Below are 25,057 nucleotides of genomic sequence, written 5' to 3' on the forward strand. Positions count from 1 at the left end.
AGACAATTCTCAGCACTTGGCCTCTACTCCTTGGCCTAAATACTGAAAGATGTATTTGAGGTTAGTTTCCCAGGGCTCTGCAAGTGTCTTAGACTTTTTCTCAGCTGCTTCCCTGCCTGGCCGGCTTCCCCTTGTCCCCAACACTGCTTGCTTAGCTGATTCTTCATTTTTTAAAGCAAGAGTGGCTTTTCCCAAGCTCTCAAGGTTGTGCTTTTTCAATGACGAGTAATTGACCATAAGCAGGCTATTTGTGTTCTGGGATTTCTGCTTTCAACCTGTGCCTATATTTTTCATGCCTTTGCTGTTACCCCAAACTTAGATATGGAAAGTTATTACCAAAGTCCAGTTCACACAGCAGCTTCTCATAACACGTTGATAACAAGCCAAATGGGACAGGAGTGGTGCCTTTCACAGTTAGCATAAAGCTTGTGACTTGTTTTTACTGGACAACTGATTACAAGAATATGTATACAGTTATAATAAATTAGTATGCTTATATTGGGACTCTTTTTAAAGAATTCTCAGAGAATATTCTCTCATTTTCAATGTTTAGTCTATTACAAGCCCCAGTTTCTCTGCTCARAGTTAACATTTCCAAGGACTGTATTTATTCCTCTTTTAAAAGTATGTTAATAGACCCAGTTGAAGGACTTTGTTGGCTCTAATGCAGTAAACCTATTTACAGTGTTCGGACTCTAYTGAAGAATTTAAATGCAGAAGGCAACACATTACAACCTCAGGATCATCTGAGGAAAAAGCAGTGGCTTCCTTTGATTGCCTACTCTTGTTTGAGTCACCTAAGAAGGATTCAAGATTTTTTTGATTTTTTGTTTCTCCCTCCTCCCTCCCCCCCAAAAAAATCAAAAGCACCCCATCTGTCATTAGTTTTTTAGTTTTCTAAGGAAAGCTGGATTGAAAATTGGTAGAAACTGGAATGTGGTAAAACACAGGAAAGGGAAATGACTGTTAATAAATGTTTTATTTGGTTTGCTTTACAGTAAGTCCTGTAGTATTTAAAACAAAAAAGTTAAGAAATACTATTTGATTTCATTAGCATATATCAGATATTTATGCTTATGATTTTTTTAAATAATCCACCTAATAAATACAACATAGTTACAAAACTTCAGCAAYAATACCAATTAATATTCTCCCACATATAGCTTGTCATCTTACTAATAGTGGAATAGTACCTTTCTAAGAGTATGGATTGTTGCAAGGCAAAGGTCAGTCTGTTAATTATTCTGTTGATTTTTTTATCAAGATCTGTGTTAAGTGAGTTCACATGATTTAGTGGCTTTACTTGTAGGATTAACAGCAGAATGTACTCACATAATAGGAAGTGTTCTTTTATCACATTATATACCAAAAGTATTTTGACTCTTTATTTTTAATTCTAATGTGTATAGTGATAGCTCATAGAGAAGATGCCATTTAGACTGAATTTGGTCAGAGATAAAATTATATTTATAAAATTATGTTTATTTTATTATAATTAAAAATTGTCCCTTTKAAAAGAGTGTTTCAAAAAGCAATATAACTGAAAAAAGCGAGTATTTAAAAAGTATCGACCTAACATTGAAAAATGTAAATATTATTAAACAAAACAAAGATTGAATTAATTTTAAGACAATTCATTACTTCACATTGTTCTCTTCTTTAACTGAAACTGACCTTTACGCTTTTCTCCTGCTTGGTATGGTTCAGCACACTGCTAATGCAGATTAGTTGGCAGTGATTTTCTTTATTTACGTTTTTTTTGTGCAGCAGCTGTAGAAGTGCACCATATAAATGCCTTCAGTGCAGTCAGATACTGCTTTGCTGAAGTGCCTTTGTCTCTTTTTGCTGACCTGGCTGCATTATGTTAGTTCTGCAGAAATGTCGAATCTCCCTCCCCACTGCGTGTATTATGCTCTTAGACTGAGTTTGCTGACGTCAGGATGCAATGGCTGTAACTGAGCTGCCTGCTGCTCGTTTTACATGCCGTATTCACCTACAGTAGCAGCAGATTAGCACAGTAGCAAACATTTGTGCTCTTGCTACTGTCACATGCAGTTGCATTCGTTGACTTGCGGGGGCTGAAGCATTGAGCAAGAAATTAGAACACATTGCAAATAGAAGAGGATATGCGACAGGAATTGGAGGTTACATCAGTGAGACTGAATATGGAAACAAACAAATGAAAAGCCAAGCAAGCTGAAGATTTATAATGCAGGCAGCATTTCCAGGTTTCTTTCCCACTTTGCTCTCACCCTGCTGTTGGATTTGAGATCATGTATGTGTTCTGCTGTTGATTACTGGGGGTGTTATAATCTAATGAAAGAAGAGGATTCAGAAGGATTAATATGTTTTGATCTAAAGGTATTTTTTTCTTATCCTTTTTGTTGATCTTTGTTAACACTGCTATGTCTTTATTTCTTATGTATCTCTTATTTTAGGTCTGTTAATATTGTAGCCTTTGGAAATGAAAGAGATGGATTTTCTGAAGACAATCAGCAGTCAAATCTGATCTGGAGCTATCTAGGGAGAAGTGCTCTCATTTCAGAGACTGAAAGCAGTTTATTGCTGAATTCTGCCAATCACATTAGAAATCCAGTTCTTACTGAATATCAAGCCTGTGTATTTGGAAATGTCAGATTGGTGGTACATGACTGTCCATTTTGGGTAAGAGATTGTTCTGAAACTTATTAACTGGACTTGACAGTGTAAGCTGTCTTAATTAAAYGAAAAAAAATATTTTTATTTTGAATGGTTTTCATTATTCTGGGATTTTAGTCATGTTTTACTCATTGAAAATAATAAAAGCATATAAAAGGTAAATAAGGCAAATACCAAAAATTCTCTGAGGAGTATAACAGAATGTTCCTCATTTACAGGCCGATGTATTTCATATGTATGATGATGATATTTTCAATTTGTTGTTTAGTGAAAGCTTTATTGAAAATAATCCAGAGGTAAACAAGAACTTCTTTGTGAAACTTGAATATAAGCAGTCTCTTCAACTATTTATCTATGACAATAAAGCAGAACATATATTTTTTTTCAAAAATGAAAAGGGAATTAAATTTCCAACTTTGAGAAATGACAGCTATTATAATTTACTTTATTGCAAAATACAGTATATGGAGTCATTTCTGTTGTAATAAATCATCACATCTTTACTTACCTTCTGATGTAGAAAATAATGTTAAAATGATTTTGGCATTGTTCCATGTTATTAACACTCCTGTTAGTAAGTGAGGCAGCTTAAGTATGAGCAGAGCAATGATTACATAAGAAGTGACATTGATCATCTGAATGTGTTAAAACATATTTTAATAAGTATTTAGTTGCCTAATTTCATGCACTTTGCTGAGTCCTTGAGGGCTRTTTCTTCTGAGCTAATTTAAGGACAGATTTGCATTTTGTAGCCGTTTGTATCTTACCTGGATTAAATCCGTATGGTTAAGGTGAGATAGTCCTAGGCGCAAATTTGGTAACTGTGTGCACTTAAAGCTGTGCCTCAAGCAGGGCAAACTGCTGTTCATTTTCTACACAGTTCCTTTTAGCTATCAATGCGGAAAAGCAGAGGGATGCATATTTGCAAAATATTGTCCCTCAGGTAAGCCCTTTTGTGAGATAGATTGTGGGTGAGTTTACTTATTTTTCCTTTTTGATGCTAGAGGAACGTTTCTTTATTTTGCCACTGTGTGTGTTTATGTCAGCCCAGAATGCTGCCCAGCTTTTTGAGTCTAGCGTTGGTCTAAAGCTCAAGTGCGTTGGATGAACTCTCCTGACTATCGCCCCAAGTTTACGATATAGGGCATTTTACTGTGTACCATAGGATTCTTTGAAATAGATGTATTAAGATCTTTCAGAAGTTCCCAAAACGCTCATGCACTGGTGTAGTAGAAAAATATAACAGGTCTGGAATGTGTGAGGAATGCTACAACAATTGCATTGCTCTCAAGAAAAGCAACACTATCATAGGTTCACATTCCTTTGTAAGCCTAGGATCACCAAACACGGCTTCCAAACACCGGTATTAGGAAGCAAGGCTTTTGACATCTGTTTAAGTCTTCATCTTTCCAGTGTCAGGATTGAGATAGCAGCCTACTTCTGTAGTGATTGATATGGACTGCTGAAAAATAATTGTCCAAGATGACTACATTTACTTAGTGAAGCAGTTTGATTTGGCAAGTTCAGCTGTGGATAATTTGTCAGTTTACAGTGCTGTAGAGAATGCTGATTCCTGATGCTGACTATGGAGAAGTAATGTCTGACAGATGTTACGGGTAAATATTGGAGAATGGTATTTACAACCTGCAGTGGGGCTACCTGCACAGTTGCTCCATTTCCTCCTCCTCTTTAAGAACTGTAAATATGTTAACTGTCTGTACAGTGTACTATTTTCTTTGTTTTTGCTGGCCTTAAAGAATTAAGAGAATTCATGATTCCCAATATGGAAAATAATAATAGTGTGCACACCATATTTTGAGAAAATCTCTTTCCCAGTGACATTTAAAGAGTTCAGGAGAGAAATGTTTTGTTTAGGGAGTCTGTTTATCATCTACAGAGATGACATGGAGTTTTAGAGATAGTGGTGGAGCATACTTTTCAAAACCTGAAGGCAGAATGCCACTGTTTCCAAAGTCACTTTGATCTCAGTGTATCGAGCACTGAGTATGTCACTATGGCCTGCTGTATCCTGAACTATGTGTATAAAGCTCTGTGCTGGTATGTTCATATGGAGTGGGCAGATACACAAATGGACAGATTTCTTAGTGATTCATACTTCTGGAAAACATTTTGACAAAAGATATAGACCTAGGCTGAGAGGAGCTGTACAGAACTGAGGAAACCATTTGTGCTATTGTTATTGTTGCATATTGTGATTTTAATGACAAATTGTTGCTAATTCATGCTCTATTTGTGGTGGTGTATATCATGCTGAACTAGTGTGTTCCACATTTTTTTTTTTTTTTTGCAAACCTCAGTATGGGGGCTAGTAACTAAAAAGGAATAATTTGCAAGATTAATTTCATGAATTGCTTTAGCAAGAATTGGTTTATTTAGCAAAGTATATCAGATTTGACAGCCGTGGAAGCCGAGGTGTTGTTTCATTGGCTTGCATGCATTTTACAGCCTCAGTCATTTTACACTGAATTTTGTTCAGCTTGTGCGTATGTACAAGTGTAAACTGCAGAAAAATTCCAGGAAAATTCTGTAACTAATGGCAAGTAAATCTTGGTCAACTTCAGAAAAAAAACGTAGCATGGAAGCTATCATTCATGTTTTGATTCTTTTAATTATGCTGAACAGTGGGCAGCGGAATGAAAGCTTCACTTTTAGTGATACTTCCCAGTTACGTTACCTCTCTTTCCCTCCTTTTTCTATGGCTTAGAGTAGTGCTGTATGGACATTAGGATGTCTCAGTCCTAGATTGGAGTCTATTGTTTTTTTTGTTACTTCCCTCCCTCAACCCCCATGAACCATCTCTTTCTTTCCCATGGCACAGTACCTCAAGAAATTTGCTGTTTTGCCCAGGTTCATAAAAACTTTCCAATTTGTAGAGAACCTGCTGCCATGATCATAGCGTACTTTTACTTTTTCCTCAGCAGCATCCTTATGCTCAGATTCCTGGCTAGGCTGACTGGCCTTTGGCCTCTTAGCATGTCTGAAGAGAAAAGAATCTGATCTTCTTTTTATTTATTATTTTTAGAAATCCACTCATATTACTACTTCATTATATAACTATAGATTGCAGCTCTTCATTGTTGGTATGTCATCCTTGCTCATTTTAAGGCTTGACTATCTGCAGTTGGCATTTTGCAATAATTGATTGTATCCTGTTATTTTCCTTACTAGGAAAGCAACTCTAACCTCTTTTTTTTTTTTTTTTCCAGCTCAGCCTATTAAAAATACAAATGTTTTGGAAAGTCTAGAGTAAAAAACAAATGTGACTTTTCAGGGTTGTAGTATGAATTGCTTTGATTTATGAAGAAGATACTTATATGCTGTGTGTTACTTAGCTAAATTTCTTGAGAGATCTAGTAAGTTACAGGGAGTACACCTACAAAATTCGTATTGCCAACTAGTGGAAGTGACTGATTAGAAATTCTATTGCCTGACAAACTTGCAGAGATCATTTTCAAAGAATGGAGAAGCGTTGTCTGAAAGATTTTTTTTTTTTTTTTGGCCAAATCCTGCTGTATGAGAACTCGGGGACACTAAGTAAAACTTGTAGATGATTTAAAGCAGGTAAAAGAAAATATTTCTTTATACAGCAGGTAGTTAACGTCTGGAGCTTGTTACCGCAAGAGTTTGAGAAGGCGTCTGACAGGCTCAAAGTTGATGAATTAATGGAGAATGAGTCCAAAAATGGATTCTCGTCAGCTTGTGTTAAATTACTTTTAACAATAGAAATATTGTCCTTTGGAGTAGTCATATGATTTTGTAGGGAAATCACATCTCAATTGCTTGTCAAGGCTTTTTAAACTTCAGTCCTTGACAAGTATGATTTGCTGATGGCAACACATGTGCTGAGACATGTGTTCTTAAGATTGTAAAAAAAGAACAAAGCTTTTTTTTTCCCTAGTAAATTTTGAGAGGAAGCAATAAGATTATAATTAAAATCAATAAGGTTGGAGGACCCTTAAGGTTTGACTTAAGTTGTGCCATTAGTTTTTTATTTTGTCACTAGTTTTGTCAGTGGCTGTCTTGGGAAGTGCATTGTGCCAAGAGCGGGAAGTGATGAGAAGTAGCTGCTAGATAAGTTTCATAGATGGTGTCTGGAAACTGAACTATTCTTTATCATCTAAAGAAATCCCTTCCACTATTTTTGCATGAAAACTGTCTTAAAGGTGTAAGCAAGACGTGTTTAACTTGGCTAAGGCTCCAGATGTTCTGTCTCCGTGATGTGCAACCCCTCATTGTCAGACACATTTTCAGAGAATTTTCCCAGTACATGAGCAGTAATCTAAACAAACTATTGCAGATTTGCTGCAAGATGAAAATAATCACAGTAAGACCTCTGGGAGCACATCTTTCAGATTTATGTCTGTAGATGTAACATCCAGAACAAGAACATCTACTAAGGTAATTTATAGGAGTGCCTATTCTGCTTTAAGCTTATTTCATGATTTAAGTCTTTATAGAGACAAGGCTTAAATTGAGTACAAAGTGCACTGACAGTCTAGACAAATATTTGCCCATTGATATACTTCTGTCAAGTTAGCATTCCTTTAMATGTAAGAGTACTGCAGCTAATTCACCACAGATATGAAACAATGATTATTTTGAAGTGATGAAAAATATCTACTCTGTTGAGAATAAAAGCCACTTCACTTGCTGATAGCAATCTTTTTTATATATTTTTATATACGTATATATATTTCTGCTTCCTATCTTTAATGCTTATTTTTGTGATCTGTTCTTCACAAATCACATTGCCCTCCCTCCCCCACTCTACCACTGGACTTTGAGTTTTGTCCTTTTGTCACTTCTTCCATGCCCATTTATTCTCGTCTTTTCTATGTTTTGTTTATATCATTGCTTATTTCCAGTGTCGTCTTAGCATACCAGTGCTCTGTAGTTTCCCATCATGGTCTATAGATCTGTTCTGAGATAGGTTTGAGTTCATTTTCAGTTCGCTGGATCAGTTCTAGATTTCTGTCAGAGTTTTCAATTGACTACATTTACAAAATGATGCTTTGCTTTGGTATTTATGAACTATAGTCAGATAAAGCAGAAATTGTGAAATTACAGTTCTCATGCAAATTGCAAATATACAAATAATAACTGTTACATGTAGATGGAGTGCAGCTGTATATTAATTGAATACAGAATAATTTTAAAGTGTAAATCTTAGTTACAGGGCAGATCAATGAAAGTGAGTAGGAAGTCAAGAAAGAAAGCTTAAGGGATTAAAATCCTAATGCTGAAGACATTAGCACTTGTTACTGTATGAAGACTTTTGTGAAGCAGAGAAAAAAGATTCCTAAGTACATAGCAGAGTTCTGTGAAACCCTCTTTCTAAAATATTACGACAAATTGTGGTTTTTTATGAATTGCTGCAAACCTCTGCACCTGAATTTGCTTTTATTTTTCTTAATAAAAACATTTGAAAGTTAAATAATTAAAACATTAAAAATTTTTCCATGGAAAGTATATTCTTAGATAAATACTATTTCTTCTTTTTAACTTCTGAATTATTAAGAAGCAGTTTATTATTTATTATACTGTGTAACTTGTTCTCCAAACAAAAAAACTATAAAGCACAAATTCTGCTCTTTTCTCTGTTGCTGCTCTTCAAATAAGAGATTGAACTGTCCACTGAAGATGCCTCTGTGAGGTTTTGTGTTACAGAATATTGAATGGTTGGTGTTTTCATTTATAAACAAGAGGATTCTTGATCAGTATTTTTTCTGTTTAGGATATATTTGACAGTGACTGGTATACTTCTCGCAGTCTCATTGGAGGAGCTGATATTATTGTGATTAAATACTCTGTCAATGACAAGACTTCATTTCAAGAATTAAAAGACAGTTATGTCCCAATGATAAAAAAAGCACTAAACCAYTGTTCAGTTCCCGTAATAATTTCTGCTATTGGTGCAAGAAAAAATGGTATGTATTCAATCTCATGTAGTAAACAGTAAAAGCATCATTTGGAAGTTAGTTGAATAGTGAATTTCAGTAGAAGCTGATTATTTTTTCCAGGATGCTAACAGAAATAAATATTAGTATGCCTCTTCCACAGTCTGTCAGAATGACAATAATGTGTTAATGTATTACAGTTCTGGAAATTGGTGTACTGATCAGAACAATATGCTTTATTAACACTGACCATGAAAGGCGTTGTGCTTTGACCTCTACAGTGACTCCTCTTGTTGAATCATACACTGGAATTAATTCTAGTGCTTTAAATTTACAAACACAAGTTTGAGAGTATGAGACAAACTCTGTAGTTTTGATCTGTCTCTAGTCATTATCTCTAGTATAAGATATCTCTAGTAGATGAGATTAAAATGAGATCCATTAGCTTGGAGTTACTGGAGAGGAGGATAAATCTTCTAGGATGTGGTCAGAAGAATGAAATCACTTACCCTATGAATGGATGTTAGGCTAACAAGCACAAAGCACAGTGTGCTGCCATATTAATACAGCTGAACTGTCATAGTAGAGTAGCTATGGTTTAGCTGTGTGTTAATGGAGTGTTCTGTCCAGGCTGGTTAGTAGGTCTGACGTGAGTACAATGAAAATTACTTTAGAGTAATTATATACTTAGCACAAAGGGGTTTTTGTTCTTTGGCTTTTAATTTTTTCTTAAATAAATACGGACATAATAGTTATACAACTATGGATAGTTAGTCTTAGAACTGACAGACTGAGTCGGCTTCAAAGTGGTCCACTAGTGACTGGCACAATTCCCATGAAAACCTGTTTGTGGTTTGGATAKATATTAATACCTTTGGTCTGTTTACATCACAAAAATAAGCTTTAAAACATACCAGATACTGATAGAACAAACACACAAACTTTATTCTGTACTTTGAAGCATTTTATATTGTACTTCCGTTGATTTTCAAGCAAGTCTATTTAGTCATGGGGTCCGATTCTTCTTTTTAAGTTTTTTTTTTTAGGTTTTTAGTTTACTTCTAAGGCAAAATGATAAATGTCAAAATGGAACCTATGAATTGTCTTGTACTTTTAACATTTGGCTAAAACAAGTGTTTCTGAGCATGCCTCCTGCTATGAATAAGGGACAGGATTTATAAAATGTAGGTACAGAGATTTATTTTGTAACATGCAAATAAATATTAAGGTATGTGAAATGTATCCTCTCTGGACATAATGTTCCATTTTACCAGGGTTTRTTTATAAATTTCTTTGGTCAGTGACCCAGAAAGGACTGTTAAAGAATGCTCTAAATTAATTTCTTTTTCTTTTGTAATTCACTGATAATGGTAAAATGTAACTGTGCTGTCTTATACAGTAATAGTAAATATGCCATTCTGATGGGATTGACATTATGAAATCAATTAACTAATGTTTTTTTTCCCTCAACTCCTCTTCCTTCTTACACCTCTGCTTTTTCTTTCAAGCATATTATACCACCAATCTGACTGACTCTACTATTGGTATTTTTCCATTTTTTTTGTTCTTTGTCTTCCTGTTCAATAATCTCATTGTGAGAGAAGTCAGTATTTTCTGATCATAGTTTTGCTACTGTTTGAGTAGACTGCTATGCACACACAAAGCCTTTTTCTTTGAAGAGGTATGTGTGAGCATAGCCATTTGTTCATAYAAGCTATTAGGATGTTAATCCTTTGTAGTAGCGAATGGTGCCACCAAAGGAAATAGCTGTTAATATATGTTATACATAGTTGAGAATACAGGGATGTAATGTAAAATATGTATTTCAAAGCATGCTCATAGCTGTCAAATTGCTAGCAGCATCAAGCAAAGTTGTGTCAATGTGACTCACGTTTAGATTTTTTTTCAGTTAACTAGGAGTTATCTTCAAAAATATATGTTTTAGGATAAGAATTTATATATAAAATGTCTAATTAAATCATATTCTATAGTATATACATGACCAGGACTGTAGTGGCAATTTATCCCTTCCATTATTTTATGTACTTCCTCCATTGACAGGTAGTAATAAATAATCTTAAGGATGCCATTAGTGAATAACAGCACCTACAGGTTTAAAAATTAAAGACTAATAAAAGACATATAAATATAAGCATACTTAGAATRCACACCAAACCTGAATTCTAGAAGTCCTGCATGACTTTTCTACTTTAACAAAATTTAATTTTAAAAATTGCTAATGTAATACAAACTGATTTTGTGTAGTAGTTAATATTTTTAATTAATTACAAAGAAGTTATTTTGCCATACTCATAGATTTGTTATGTTTCTCYTTTCCTTTTTTGTTATTGTCTAAATAATACATCTTTACAATTATTTAGAAAGTATTTGGAATTATTTAATGAAAACAACTTACACAAGTCATTTATTTTCTCAGAAGTGCCTTGTACATGCCCACTGTGCACTTCAGACAGAAGGAACTGTGTTACTACTTCTGAAGGAATTCAGCTTGCTAAAGAATTAGGAGCTACATATCTTGAACTGCATACTCTTAATGACTTCTATATACAAAAATATTTTGGAGGCGTGGTAAGTGAGAAATTGTAGTGTTATAACTACGGTATAGAGCAAATCTTTCTGATAATTAGTTCAAATCTTGGCTTCAATTTATAACATTGTAGTGCAAATGGAAAGTATGTAAATAATGCAATTCCTTAAGTGACCTCCAGAGGTCATTTACAATCTGAATAATCTATAGTCCTCTAATATTTTTAGATTTTTATTGCTCAATCTTTTATAATTGTTCTACGTGTACAGTGAGAATGTTAAAGTGACTGATTTTTTAACGTATTCCTGTAGTTGCTTCAGTTACAGTAATCGAGCAGTTTAGAACCCAGAGTAGAACATGCAGTCACTTGCAGTGAAGTTGAACTAGGCAGGAACAGCAAAGGTTGTTAAAATGCATCATCTATGATTAGCTCCTCCCTCCAGTGTCACAGTCCTGAAAACAGGGAAGTCTGCTCTGCAGTTTCTGACCTAGTCTATTAGATGTCTTCTGAATAAAATTATTTCTGAACTTTATACTAATACCTAATTTTCCATATTTTGAGATAAGTTCAGCATCTTGTTGAACCTTACCTTTACTTTCAAGGTAGCATTTGGGTTTGAAGATATAAATGTAGTTTGTTTGGCATAATAATTTCATATCATCTTTACTACTGTTGTTCCTGGTATATAGGTACAGTGTACGTTGCACGGGATTTGACAGTAACTTGAAATAGCTGGCACAAACACTTGGACAATCTTAATTGGATCCATTTGCTTCCACTTAAGAATAAGGAATCCACTCAACATCTTGTCCAACCAGAAGATTATTTTAGTTTTTATAAAGCTTTCTCTACACTATAATAATACCTAATGTGATAAAAGTGTTTATCACATATGTTAACTAGAACTGAACTACCCTTTATGTTCTCTTTGCTCTTGTAAAACAGAGCATTTCACCTCAGGTACATTCTTATTATAGTGATCATGCCTGTCTTCTGCTTCCAGTAAAACAAACCTTGGTCAAACCCGTCACATTTTAATGTGGCTTTGTTAGAAGATAGTTTAGCATTATTTAGTAGTGTTGGTTATTTTCAAATTGAAGACATTAAGTACTGTTTTATTATTTCCATCACTTGCTCCTGATCATTATTTATCAAGTCTGATTCTTTTCTGTAATTCTATAGCTAGCATCTACTAAGCTTAGTAAAGTGACTTTATTTCTGGTCATCTACTAAGCTTAGTAAAGTGACTTTCTTTCTGGTCTCATACCTGTCATTTTTGCCAAGATTAAATAGAAGAGAATTAATCATCATCATTTGGAATTAGTAGTCTTTTAAATTATGCTAATTTCAACTACATTTAGTACYTTCCAGTGATGAAGAAGTACTAGGACTCTGATGACCTCGATTACTGTTCGTAACGGCAGTAGCTTCAGTTTTGTATATAATACCCACTCATTATTCTTAATTTGATTTAAGCTTGTTCTTAAATAACTAGTAGTTTTTTAAAAAGCACTTCATGTTTTAGCTGGAATATTTTGTGATCCAAAGTTTGAATCAAAAGTCATCTGAAAAAATGAAGAAAAGAAAAAAGAACCAGAAGTGCCATCGAATTAAACCACCTCAGCTTGAACAACCAGGTGCTCACTAATATCTGATCTCTACTATATTGTTTGTTTTTTATATATATATATATATATATATATATATATATATATTTTATGCAAGTAATGTTTTGTCAAAGTTATTGTGCTCGGTATTATCTGTCGTCAGCTACTGTAGTTACTTTGCTATAATTGCATAATCTTTTAGTGATGCTTTATTTTGGGAGACTTTTGTAGCAGTATGTAGCATCACAATGGAACTCTAATATATTTGTGCAAAAATCATAGCGATTTTCTGGTCCATTTGATGAAAGAATCATAGAATCATAGAATCGATAAGGTTGGAAAGGACCTCTGGAGATCATCTAGTCCAACCTCCCTGCTCAGCAAGGTCACATAGAGCATGCCAGACAGGGTTGCATCCAGGCGGGCTTTGAATATCTCCAGAGAAGGAGACTCCACAACCTCTCTGGGCAACCTATTCCAGAGCTCTCTCACTCTCACAGTGAAGAAGTTCCTCCTCATATTCAGGCAGAACTTCCTGTGTTGCAATTTTGTGCCCATTACCTCTTGTCCTTTCACATGGCACTACTGAAAAGAGTCTGGCCCCATCCTCTTGACACTCTCCCTTAAGGTATTTGTAGACATTGATAAGATCCCCCCCCTCAGTCTTCTCTTCTCCAGGCTAAACAGGCCGAGCTCTTGCAGCCTTTCCTCATAGTGGAAATGCTCTAGTCCACTGGTCATCTTTGTAGCCCTTTGCTGGACTCTCTCCAGTAGTTCCATGTCTCTCTTGCACTGGTGAGCCCAGAATTGGACACAGTATTCCAGATGCGGCCTCACTAGAGCTGAGTAAAGTGGCAGGATCACCTTCCTTGGCCTGCTGGCAGCATTGTTCCTAATGCACCCAGGATACCATTGGCCTTCTTGGCCACAACAGCACAGTGCTCGCACATAGTCAGCTTGTCCACCAGGACTCCCAGGTCCTTCTCTGCAGAGCTGCTTTCCAGCAGGTCAGCCCCCAGCCTGTACTGGTGCATGGGGTTATTCCTCCCTAAGTGCAGGACTCTACCCTTGCCCTTGAACCTCATGAGGTTCCTCTCCGCCCAACTCTCCAGCCTGTCCAGGTCTCTCTGAATGGCAGCACAGCCCTCAAGGTGTGCAGCTGCTCCTCCCAGCTTGGTATCATCAGCAGACTTGCTGAGGAGGCACTCTGTCCCCTCACCCAGGTCATTGATGAAGAAGTTGAACAGGATGGGACCCAGTACTGAGCCCTGGGGAACTCCACTAGCCACAGGCCTCCAACTAAATTCTGCAGCACTGATGACGACCCTCTGAGCTCTGCCTTTCAGCCAGTTCTCAATCCACCTCACAGTCCACTCATCTAACCCACACTTCCCAAGCTTGTCGAGGAGGGTGTTATGGGAGACAGTGTCAGAAGCCTTGCTGAAGTCAAGGTACACAACGTCCACTGCTCTGCCCTCATCTACCCAGCCAGTCATTCCATCACAGAAGGCTMTCAGATTGGTTAAGCAGGATTTCCCCTYKGTGAATCCATGCTGGCTACTCCCGATCACCTTCTTTTTCTCCATGTGCTTGGAGATGRCATCCAGAATGAGCTGTTCCATCACCTTTCCAGGGATGGAGGTGAGGCTGACTGGCCTGTAATAACAATGTAACGGCTGTAATAACGTAATATTATGAAGTAATAGTWTTAATTTACTGTAAATAAAACATGGGGGAGGTGTATTTGATTTCTAAGCGTCTAATATGAATGTTCAGTGAAAGGATTACTGACAGGTATTTAGTCCTAAATATGCAGCTGTTTTTTCTCACTCTTGCTAGAAATTTGCTCAGAGCTTTTAGGCTTGGTAATCATTTCTTTTAAATATAAGTGCCTAAATAGGTTTTGTAAAATAGTGGATATTGTTTACTAAATAGTTTAGTTCTACTAACTAGTTCCATTGTTAGAATATTTTACATGTTAGAATATAAACATATTCAAGCAAGATATAAGACATTTTCTTATAAAATATTTTCTTTAAAAATTGGTTTTCATTTGATCAGATGTCTGGGAAAAAATGTACTATACTTAATACTTACAATTTACAGACCAACTCATTATCTTTTATAGAAAAAATGCCAATCTTAAGAGGTGAAGCCTCGCATTATGACTCTGATTTACACAACTTGCTGTTCTGCTGCCAGTGTGTGGATGTGATATTTTACTCAGAAGACTTAAAGAAAGTAGTAGAAGCTCACAAGATCATTTTGTGCTCTGTAAGCCATGTCTTCATGTTACTTTTCAATGTGAAGAGTCCAGCTGATATTCACGATTCTGCTATCATACGGACTGCACAGAGTCTCTTTGCAGTGAACAATGAGGCTGTGTTTTCAGTTCCTAGCAGTGGCTCATCATGCAACCCTCCAGTAAGAGTCATTGTTAAAGACTCCGTCTTCTGTTCTTGTTTGTCAGATATTCTACACTTCATTTATTCAGGTATCCTGTGAGAATGGTTCCAGCTAATTACTTCTTTTACAGCAAATGTGTTGCTAAGGTGTATGTCTGTTATCCTGAAAAATACACTTCTGATAGGATAATTTTTTTTGTGCTGTATTGCTACATCTATTTATCCCTTGTGATTATTAGGAACAATGTCTAATTGAAAGCTGTCTTTCACCTAAATTGCATTAAAATACATGCTTTTTGCATATTAACTATCATATGAAATGCAATGAACAGAAATTAAATGTGCTATTTTATTTAACCCAATCCATAAACTACATCAAAAACACTTAAAAGCTTTACCAACAAAATTTGAGACAGTTTATGACCTGAGACCTCCAAAATATTTTAAATAGTTGCATGTTCTAAATATGCTGAAGAGAATGTAGGGTTATTTAAGTAAAACTATTAAGTGCTTTCTCTTCCTGATCCTGTACTACTGAAAAGAGGACATCATTAACTGGCTTGAGTGCAGGGGACTRAGATATAATGCATATGTCTTGCTACTGATTAAATACAGGCAGTGACCTCACCTAACTAAAATTAATTCTAACTGTTCGTTAAAACAGTTAAAATATTGCCTATTAATCTTTGGGTGAAAGAGGGTTTTTTTGATAGAAGTACCTTATATTCTTAGATATCCTTAGAGATGCATATATAAGGAAGCATACTTAACTCCTGTAGAATGATACCTACCTGACATATGAAAAGAATTTCTGCCTTAAACTCATTTAAGGGTAACTAAAGTGGACATAGGCTTGTGAAGCCACAGGGGAGGCTTTGTCATCTTTCCATTACAGTTTATACCTTGAAAATCTCCTGGTTAGTACTTTCAAAACCAGTGTTGACCATAAAGAACAGATGCAGTGGTTTGTCTGGTGTAAATGGATATAAACCTAAATTATTACATAACTAGAGGATTAAACTTGACATTTTATTGGATGAAAGATAAGTGCATTATCTTCATCGACTGTTGTTTACAAACATTACAGTTGCTACCTGGTATATATTAATTTCACTTTTATGTCAACCATTACCCAAACAGATGAAAAACTTTGTGTATGGCATAGATTAAACTCTGGTCTGAGTCAGTTTGCCATCTGATGGGAATTGCCCTAAGTCATTGAATTGTTTGGTACATTTGAGGGATGACGTTTGAGGCGCATACTGAGAACAGATCAGATCAGAATAGTGTCACTGCTTTGAGCCTTATACTGCCATTACATTCTGTTTATGAGATTATAAAAACTGACCATCCATTCTGTTTATGTAAGAGCTGATAGAGCTTAAGGTGTCCTGTGCTGTATCATTTCCTGAATGCTGTTTCAGTCTTTTGTACCACAGACTGCCTTGAGAGCTATGCTAATTAATAATGCTTATCCTGAACTTTATTCTGTCTCTGAATCCTCCTTATTACAGACTTTTTGACCCTATGGATGAGGACTGAAAGAAACCCCGTGTGTATCTGACACTTAGTTCAGCAAAGAGTATAAGCTTAAACTATGGTGTTTTGTAATCTGTTTCCTTGTCTACTGTCATGTGAGTTGCAGTTAACAAATTTGGTAATAATACATATTTTATTTGCTATCAAGAAATTCTTGACAGTTTGGGCTAGATTCTACTCCAAGTCAACAAGATGCCTTCTCAGGCTATAAGAATAAATGTATTCTAAAGCTGGACAGCATGTTCTGTTTTGTGGAAAAAAACATTGGGAGAACAAAGAAATCACTGTAATTTTGACTCTGAAAACAAGAAATTCCATTGCAAATATGCTTTTCTTTCGTTACTGATATTCAGTTGTGCTGTAAACTTCTCTGGTTCAGAAACCTCTTGTGTTATGTAAGCAGTAATACACATACTGAAGAATTCTGATAAACAGTGAGATATTCAGTATTTTTATTAAATGTCCAACTGCAATATGTAGTGACTGAGCATGGAGGAATCACAGAAAATGATTCTGAAAGCAAGGGAGATGAGGATTGCCTTAATCTTCCATTCTGTAATAGGGCAATTTTTATCTTGAATTAAAATGCCTTTAGGAGAGCATGATCACACAGTTGATATGTCTCCTAAGGATTATGTAAAAGCTGTAGATTCTTTTTCTTTTTCTCTAAAAATCGCTCCCAAATTTTACATTGTTATATRTAGTATTTAGTATTATAGTGTTATATGTAGTATATAGTATTTATGGATACTTTACCATACTATCCTTAAATTCCCCAGAGAATATTTCAGGGCAATCAAATTGTTTTGTTGTCTTCTTTTTTTTTTTTCCTCCTAACATCCGTGATTTGTACAATGACTTTTTTTTCCTCTCAGTCTATTCAGCCTCGCAAGAAGCTTTTATTGTCTGCAGTATTACCTTTGTGCATTTGGTACATAATTGAGACATGAAATGCAGGTTTAACTTTCATGTAGAGTCAAAATGAGAGAAAGCTGCTTTGTAAAGGAGGATCCAGTGGCAGTTTAAGTTAGCATGATGATCTGTGAACAATAGCTGAGATGCTAGCACACTTAGATGTTTGCCAGCAGTAATGAGGCAGTAACTTCCAGTGCAGCACTTTTTGGCTACCTTGAACAGATTCAGCAGTACTTATTTAATGGAGACAGAACTAATAGATTCTGGTAGAAACATCCTCCTTTCCAGGTTTTATCCCAGTGTTTTATTAAACAGCTGATCACAGATATTCTACTAAAATGGAATTATTTATAATACCGGATATTGTAAATTATAATAATGTTATTTAATACCTAATATTATGCTCTCACACAGTAGTTTTCCTTTAAATGCTCTTGGTCTTTTTCTTAATGGCTTTGACTAATTTTAGGTGTTYGTATTTCTAATGTAGTCCAGGACAGCTAGATGTGTTTCTTCTCTCTTCTTCCCCAGTGAAATTAACATGTCTGAATACKCTAGAGAGCGCTGAAGGTCTAAGTTCAGACATACTGTCTATACTTGGTAGAAAAGTCATCACCAATTTACTGCGAAAGTTTGATCATGGCAGAATTGCATTTTTAACTTTCTGAGCATAAAGATCCAGCTGACAGAAGTGCTAAAATATAATTTCTGTAAGAACTGTTTGGAGCTGATGTCATCTTTCTTCTGCCTGCTGAGTCCTGTGCCTATTCTATTTATAAATCAACTTTATTTGCTTTTGTGACAGGTGCTTTCCAATGGGAACAGTTAGAGGAAGATATAAAAAAGAAGCTAAAAGATCCTGAAAAAACTGAACATGTTCTTGAGAAAGTTAAATGTATCCTGAAAACTCCAGGGAAGGTACATCTAACTCTTCTGTGGTAACTTTTAGTATTAGTTAGTTAAGTTCTTAGAAAATTATTTTGTAGACATTGTTTCCTTTACAGTGTTTATTTTAACTTTATTTTGATTTACATAATCTTTTATTAACAGTGGGAAGCTCATATGCATTTACAAAATAGAAAGAAATAGATGGTGATCTAATGTGCAGAATTAATATAATATAATCAGTAAAAAGCACATAAGTAGATCTCTTAAAAGGATTACTTACATTTCCTGCTTTGCACATTGTCTGACAATATGATTATGTTTTACTAATTCTCATGTGATAGAGACTGCCCAGGAGAGCTTTACTGTCTTGGATATATACCCCAAAGCTTTGCTTTTGCAGTAGCTTGGAAAAGATGGTTTCTCTTATAAATGTTGTGATAACATATTCAATTCAGAAAATGACTTCACAGTAAAATGTAATTTATGTCACATTGTGCTAATAGTTACATAGTAGAATTAATTTAAACAGCTATTTACACGTAGAACTACAATCCCTGATACTGTAGGAATTGTACAAAATCTTTCTGTCAATTTAAATGGGAAATAGTCTGTGGCTGTCTTGAGAAAACATAAAGATCAAAAGTTACTTAGCTGTTTTAAGCTTCTGATCTTTTAGTTGTAGGCTTACTAGTCCTCAGTGTCAAAAACTAAAAGTTCAAAAGATTGGATTTAAGAAGTCCTGAAAACTTAAGTCTGAGGGTTTTTTCCTTTTGTGTTTTCTTCATGTCTTCAGCATACATTTATTTCACATTTAAAAGTTTTTATTCAAAGGCATGAGAACTAGAAATGAATTGTGATTTGCTTGGTAACATTAAATATTCATTACATTAAAAAGATTTTTACTGTTTAAGATTTAATTCAACTTCATCTGGGTTTCACTTACTATAATCTAACAACATGATTTTGATATTGTTCTTTTTATATACAGAATGATAGTTTTAAATTCCTTTTTTTAATTAAGAAAAAAATAGAAAAAAGTAACTCAAAATAATAGGTTTTGAGGCTCTCTATTTTAGTATGCCCACATTATTAGAAGTAATAGTTAGACCTGTGAATTCCACCTGCATTTGTGGCAAACAATCTCAAGGCTTGTCTAGTAAGAAAYATGACTTCTTGACTGCCTCGAATTAGTAAATAGCATTACTGTGGAGGAACTGTGTGGCCAGAGTATGGGCAGCTCTGGCACACTGCAGAAAGGTGTGTGCCTAGATCTGCACAACTCAAACATGGATGTAAGTGCTCTTCCTACAGTGCCTCCAAGCTTGAGTTTTTACAGGTTTGTGCCCAAACAGTGTCCATATGAATAATGTTTGGACTTTTCAGAATTATGTGCATGAGAGATACGGTTGAGTATCATTAGCAAAAGAATGTGCAAAGTGAAAGGGTGTTGTTTAGTTTCTCCATATAAATGATATCTAGTAGTCATTTATCCTGTGAGCAACTATACATGACGGTATTTTATTAATAATTTATTTTGCAGCTCAACAATTTAAAGGACTGCAGATCTCATCAAATAAAACGGTTGTGTAATACTTCTCTCAGGCTTTTCTTTAATACACCTATGCTAGCTGATGTCATCTTCAAAATACAAGGTACAGGACATGTTTTTGTTGCTATGGATGCATCTGTGTATCCAACATTTATCCTCTCTGTAAGAAAGTGGAAAATGGAGCTGATTGTATTTTCTGTTGCATCTTCATTAAAGTCAGAATTAAGAAAATGTATGCATGTATTAATAACTGTGAAAAACAGTTATCTGCTTAGAGGTAATGCTGTTCTGTACTGATACTTTAGAGCAGTGTCCACTTGCAATAAAGTTTATTAGGCCTGAGCTTAATACAAATGCCTCTACAAGTGACATCTGCCTTTAGGGGAAGACTTTGTGTCCCTGTAATCTGTGTGTACTTCTGATTAGTAAAGTGATGCATCTAGTGCAGGAAATGCTGTTGCAACATTATAGCAACAGTGTAGCAAAGCTAAATGAGAGATGTCGTAATAGGGGATGGATGRTGATTTTAATTTATTTTTCCACTCACATTCTCATGTCTACATGTGCACAAGTACCCAGACGTGTGCTAGTGGTCTGTCCTCTTTCAGGCTCTAAGATGCATGTATTCAGGCAGTCTGGTCTAATTTCTTTGCAGTGACAGGACAAGGAATGCTGGCAATTTTCTCCTGATCACATTTCTTGTATAGTTTGGTTGGTGCTGGCTTTAGATGTGCCTTTCTGTACCCTTTAAGAAGCTGACAGTGATCCATTTCCCACCTCTGTGTCTTTAGGATTTATTCATTGTCCTTTTTCTCTTAACCTTTCTAATCCTTAGAAATGCACTTAGAATGGGCAGGGATTTCGATGAGCTGCTAGTTTGAGGCCGTCAAAACATGCCGATTTTATTGCTCTTGCTTCTACCGTTTCCATGGCTAGGCATTTGCATATTAATCTTAACATTTTTATTGCAGTTCTCTACAGTACAGCACTCCACAATGCCTTATGACAGATGACTCCTTATGAAAGCAGCCTTCATCCTTGTAAATGCCTGCATTATAGCTGCCTACCGCTTAATACTATAAGTGTGAAAACAAACATTTAAAATGTTTTTAAAAGATCTGTTGAGAGACAGTAATAAGTGTCTATTCTTCTTCATAGCTAGGAGCAAAATGTATGTTAAAGTGATTTGAGGGAGCAGAGGCTAACCTAACTTAGTTATTTACTTTTTCCTTGAAATCCTTTTGCATTTTATTGAGTAAATTCCAAATTGGAGAGAGATAGCCAGGATTCACTGTCTTCATGCCACTGAAATAATCTAGCCTTCTACACAGTTTAGTATCATACTAGTGTCTTTAGGATAAATCTACCTTGTTAATTTAGAGAGGTTGTTGGTGGAGTTTCATAAATCTGCTTACAAAGACTGCTAAGTACTCTTTGGCAAAAGTACAGGAAGGAACCACACAAATGAAACTATTTGTTGTTCCATTTTTGTCTATAAAGAATGTACCAATACCAGAGTGTCATGGATGATTATTCCAGAAATTAAGTGCACTCACCCTTAAAAATAAAAAGAGAGACAGAAGAACAGCATTGCACCCTTTGAATGTGTGAATGTGAACTAAGAATGAGATGTTTTTTAAATGCTAATGTTTTTCTTGATTTGTCCACACCCAGCCTCCATGCAGAAATAGTCTTTTAGGATTARACAATTGTTTAATTATTTTCAGCTTTAAACCTCAGAGCCAAATATGAAGCATTAATCCCTCAAAAATAAGCACATGGGGACAAGCAGATTCTTTTTAGATGTTCTGTTTAATGTGCAGGAAAAACAAAAAGACCTTTGAAAAAGAGAACAAAGTACTAAGACTGAGTTTGATGACATAAACAATTCAGCTCAGTGTCCCATTCTTGAAAGAGGCTTTGTGGGAAGTTGATGAAATTGTAGCACCACTATATATTTTATAGAAAAAAATTACTGGTTTATGAGTTGACATTTATTTTTAAAAAATGCTTATCTGCTCACAATTTTGACTGATTGGTGATTCTCCTAAGTGTTTTTTCCTACTTCATCAATCACAATAATAATTATAATAATTGAAATAATATAATAATTATTTATTAATTCAATTARTAAAATTGAATAATTGAACTGAGACAAATTGAAGACTTTAGTCTTGATCCAGCAAATATATTTTAAAGTCTGGGTCTAATTCCTTGAATACTGGGAGTTTCTTTGATCTTCTAACCTACAAAAGTATTTGTGTATCATTAAAAATAGGAGCCCATTAAATTTGTGTAAGACTCATAATGGGTTTGAACCTTCTAATGAGCAGGTGAATATACAATTGCGTGCAGATAAAAAAACGCATGCCTATTTTGTATAAATTCTGTGTTACACAGTGTTCGTATAACATATATATAAATATACAGAAAACTATTTACATGTGTTTTCTTTATATAGAAATATATAAATTTTGTATGCAGTGTAGACAAATTGAAAGTGGAAGCAAAGACAAATAGAAATGGAACAAAAACAAAAAAGTGACAGATGCCTTCAAGCAATTAGCTGAATTCAGCAATTAGCTGAATGTGATTGAGGAGGAAATTAAGACTGGAATTTATATCCGAGTATATATAGTATCTTATATGTCAGTTGATCTGTTTATTATAGTTTTTATACTTTTTTAATATTTGACTGTAAGTTCTCATTCTGTCRTTGGCTGCTGTTCTGTCTGCTGTTGATTTGGTAGTTTCTTGTATAAAGGATTGGATTATTGAATTTAGCTGGACTCTGCAGAAGACCATGTGAGCTCAGAGAGGATTGGCAGTGTTAGACTGATAGATAACATCTTAGATATTGTTATATTTTCATGAAAGGACTGTAGGACACCTACTACACTGGACTGTTAATCTTATTAAATCTTTGATGTTTTGCAGTAAAATAAATGATTTACTTATAAATATTACAAAATGGAATAATTTATGGAATAGCCTATTATTTGTAAGAGAACATCAAGAAATTCCTTTTGAGTAAAATACTTAAATATTATTGACTTAATGATTTAATGGAATTTCCTCTGTGAAAATTTGCCTTTCTCTATTTTCTGTGGTTACATGGATGTTTTATTTCTAGAACACTACTCGCATTCATTACCGATGGCATTACTAATGAACGTGAATAATTCATATGCATAAGCATTTACAAAGTTGTGTATTTATACACAAGGACCAGATGTTGAATTAGTATAAGCTGCTGTAATTCCAATACTATCAGATATTATGCTAGTTGACATTTACCCTATTTAGAATACCTGCTGTTGGGAGCGGGGTATGTTAATAAATTTGTATTTCTTTTTAAGATCTAATSTGTTAATGTGCTACTTTTGTTTGCTGGTGGCTACAATGTGTATGTAAACATTGACTGATATAAAGTGAATGTGTTATWAATAATCTATTTGATATTTTTATTTCACACACTCTATAAGATAATTTTAAATCATGCTCAGTGATGTGTAAGACTTAAATGAACCTTAATATTAAAATCTTACCATCTATGTAAGTTTATCTTGAACTTTTGTTCCAAATCTTGCAGGTGCAACTGTACCAGCCCACAGAGCAGTTCTGGTAGCTCGCTGTGAGGTAATGGCAGCTATGTTTAATGGTAACTATCTAGAAGCAAATAATACTCTGGTTCCAGTGTATGGGGTTTCCAAAGACACTTTCCTCTCCTTTCTAGAATATCTCTATACCGACTCCTGTTGTCCAGGTAAGCAAATTTAAAAATACACATATATCTGTTACACATTTTGCCCACATTGGGACATGGAGAATGAAGGGATAGAGACCAAAGTAGCAGTATCTTTCAGTTTCCTTTCTTTTCTTGTCCCCTGATAAGTATTCATCCTTTGTGTAAAATGTTATAATACAGAACTTCTCCCAGTGCACTAGATACTATAAACTCACTAGAAAGCCTGCTTTACGTTAGTGGACATATTTTTGATTAAAGATCTAGCATAATCTGAAAATATTGGTTGAAAGCATTTGCTTCATTGAAACATGGCAACATTTTCTTGTATGACCTGCCTCAGGAAAGAGATTTTTTTTCATATTTTACAAATAAAAGATTTTTATTATTCAAGTAAAATCAACAAGCAGTCAGTACAAATATCACTAATAAAATACTGTAATTATCTTTTGCTTACATAGCAAGCCTCTAAAAAATCTATAATTTTGTTTCTGGTTCATTCTATCTTCTAGAATTCTCTTTTCACAGCAGAAAGAATATTACTTTCTAATCTTAGTTCTATGTTTTATTTCAGAATTGTCATTTTGTTTGGCATATATTTTGTTAAGTTTAATATAAATAAGTTTAAATCGCAAAAATACTTTATATAAACTGATATTTATGTATAAAATCAGAAAAAATATATAAACTAAAGTATTTGACAAGAACAATAGAGCTAAAATAATTTTAGTTTCTTAACCATTGTTTTTTTTAGTAGGAAGAGCATCTAAGTACTAAATCTCAAATCTTATTTCGATTCAGATAATTTTCCTTTTACGGAATGAATGGTGGTGTGATAAATATTTTTGTTTTTGTATTCTTTTTTAAATAGTTCTACCTTGCTCTTCGGTTTTTCATGTTTCCTTTTTTAAAGCTTTCTAACGTTTCCTTTTCATTAGTTTAGATATGCAAACACTGTATCATGTTTTTTAAAAATATTATTAAGTATATTAAATATAAATATATTAAAAAGTATTTCCTCTTAGATCTTATTATTCTATTTTCTTTTATGTATTTTATAGAGGTTTCTTTTTTGAAGGAAAAATTAGAAGGCTAAATCTTTTTATTACTTATCACTCCTTTTAAATAGAGCAGCAGCATTTGACTTAGCATCCTTAAGATATCTATGACTTGTCGGGGCCCTGGCTATTTTACAGCAAGATAAGCAAAAGTATATGCACCTGGGAAGGGAGTCGACACAGCACTCAATTAGAGACTGAGCAGATACACCTGGACAATGCTAGT

General features: G+C 34.6%; 1 protein-coding gene across 1 annotated transcript in view; it reads left to right on the forward strand.

Moving 5' to 3' along the window:
• Positions 1–2,261: 2,261 nt before the first annotated feature.
• RHOBTB3 (Rho related BTB domain containing 3) overlaps positions 2,262–25,057 on the forward strand; it is a 28,476-nt gene continuing 5,680 nt past the window's right edge. The window contains exons 1-9 of the mRNA XM_085299745.1: positions 2,262–2,275; positions 2,439–2,664; positions 8,414–8,606; positions 11,014–11,165; positions 12,651–12,762; positions 14,861–15,226; positions 18,397–18,509; positions 20,020–20,131; positions 23,621–23,794. Of these exons, the coding sequence (XP_085155871.1) occupies positions 2,274–2,275; positions 2,439–2,664; positions 8,414–8,606; positions 11,014–11,165; positions 12,651–12,762; positions 14,861–15,226; positions 18,397–18,509; positions 20,020–20,131; positions 23,621–23,794 (1,450 nt within the window). The 5' untranslated portion in view covers positions 2,262–2,273. The remainder of the gene's footprint in view (positions 2,276–2,438; positions 2,665–8,413; positions 8,607–11,013; positions 11,166–12,650; positions 12,763–14,860; positions 15,227–18,396; positions 18,510–20,019; positions 20,132–23,620; positions 23,795–25,057) is intronic.

This window comes from Rhea americana, unplaced genomic scaffold, assembly GCF_003343005.1.
Source record: "Rhea americana isolate MKP2758 unplaced genomic scaffold, rheAme1 scaffold_153, whole genome shotgun sequence".
Classification (NCBI taxonomy): domain Eukaryota; kingdom Metazoa; phylum Chordata; class Aves; order Rheiformes; family Rheidae; genus Rhea; species Rhea americana.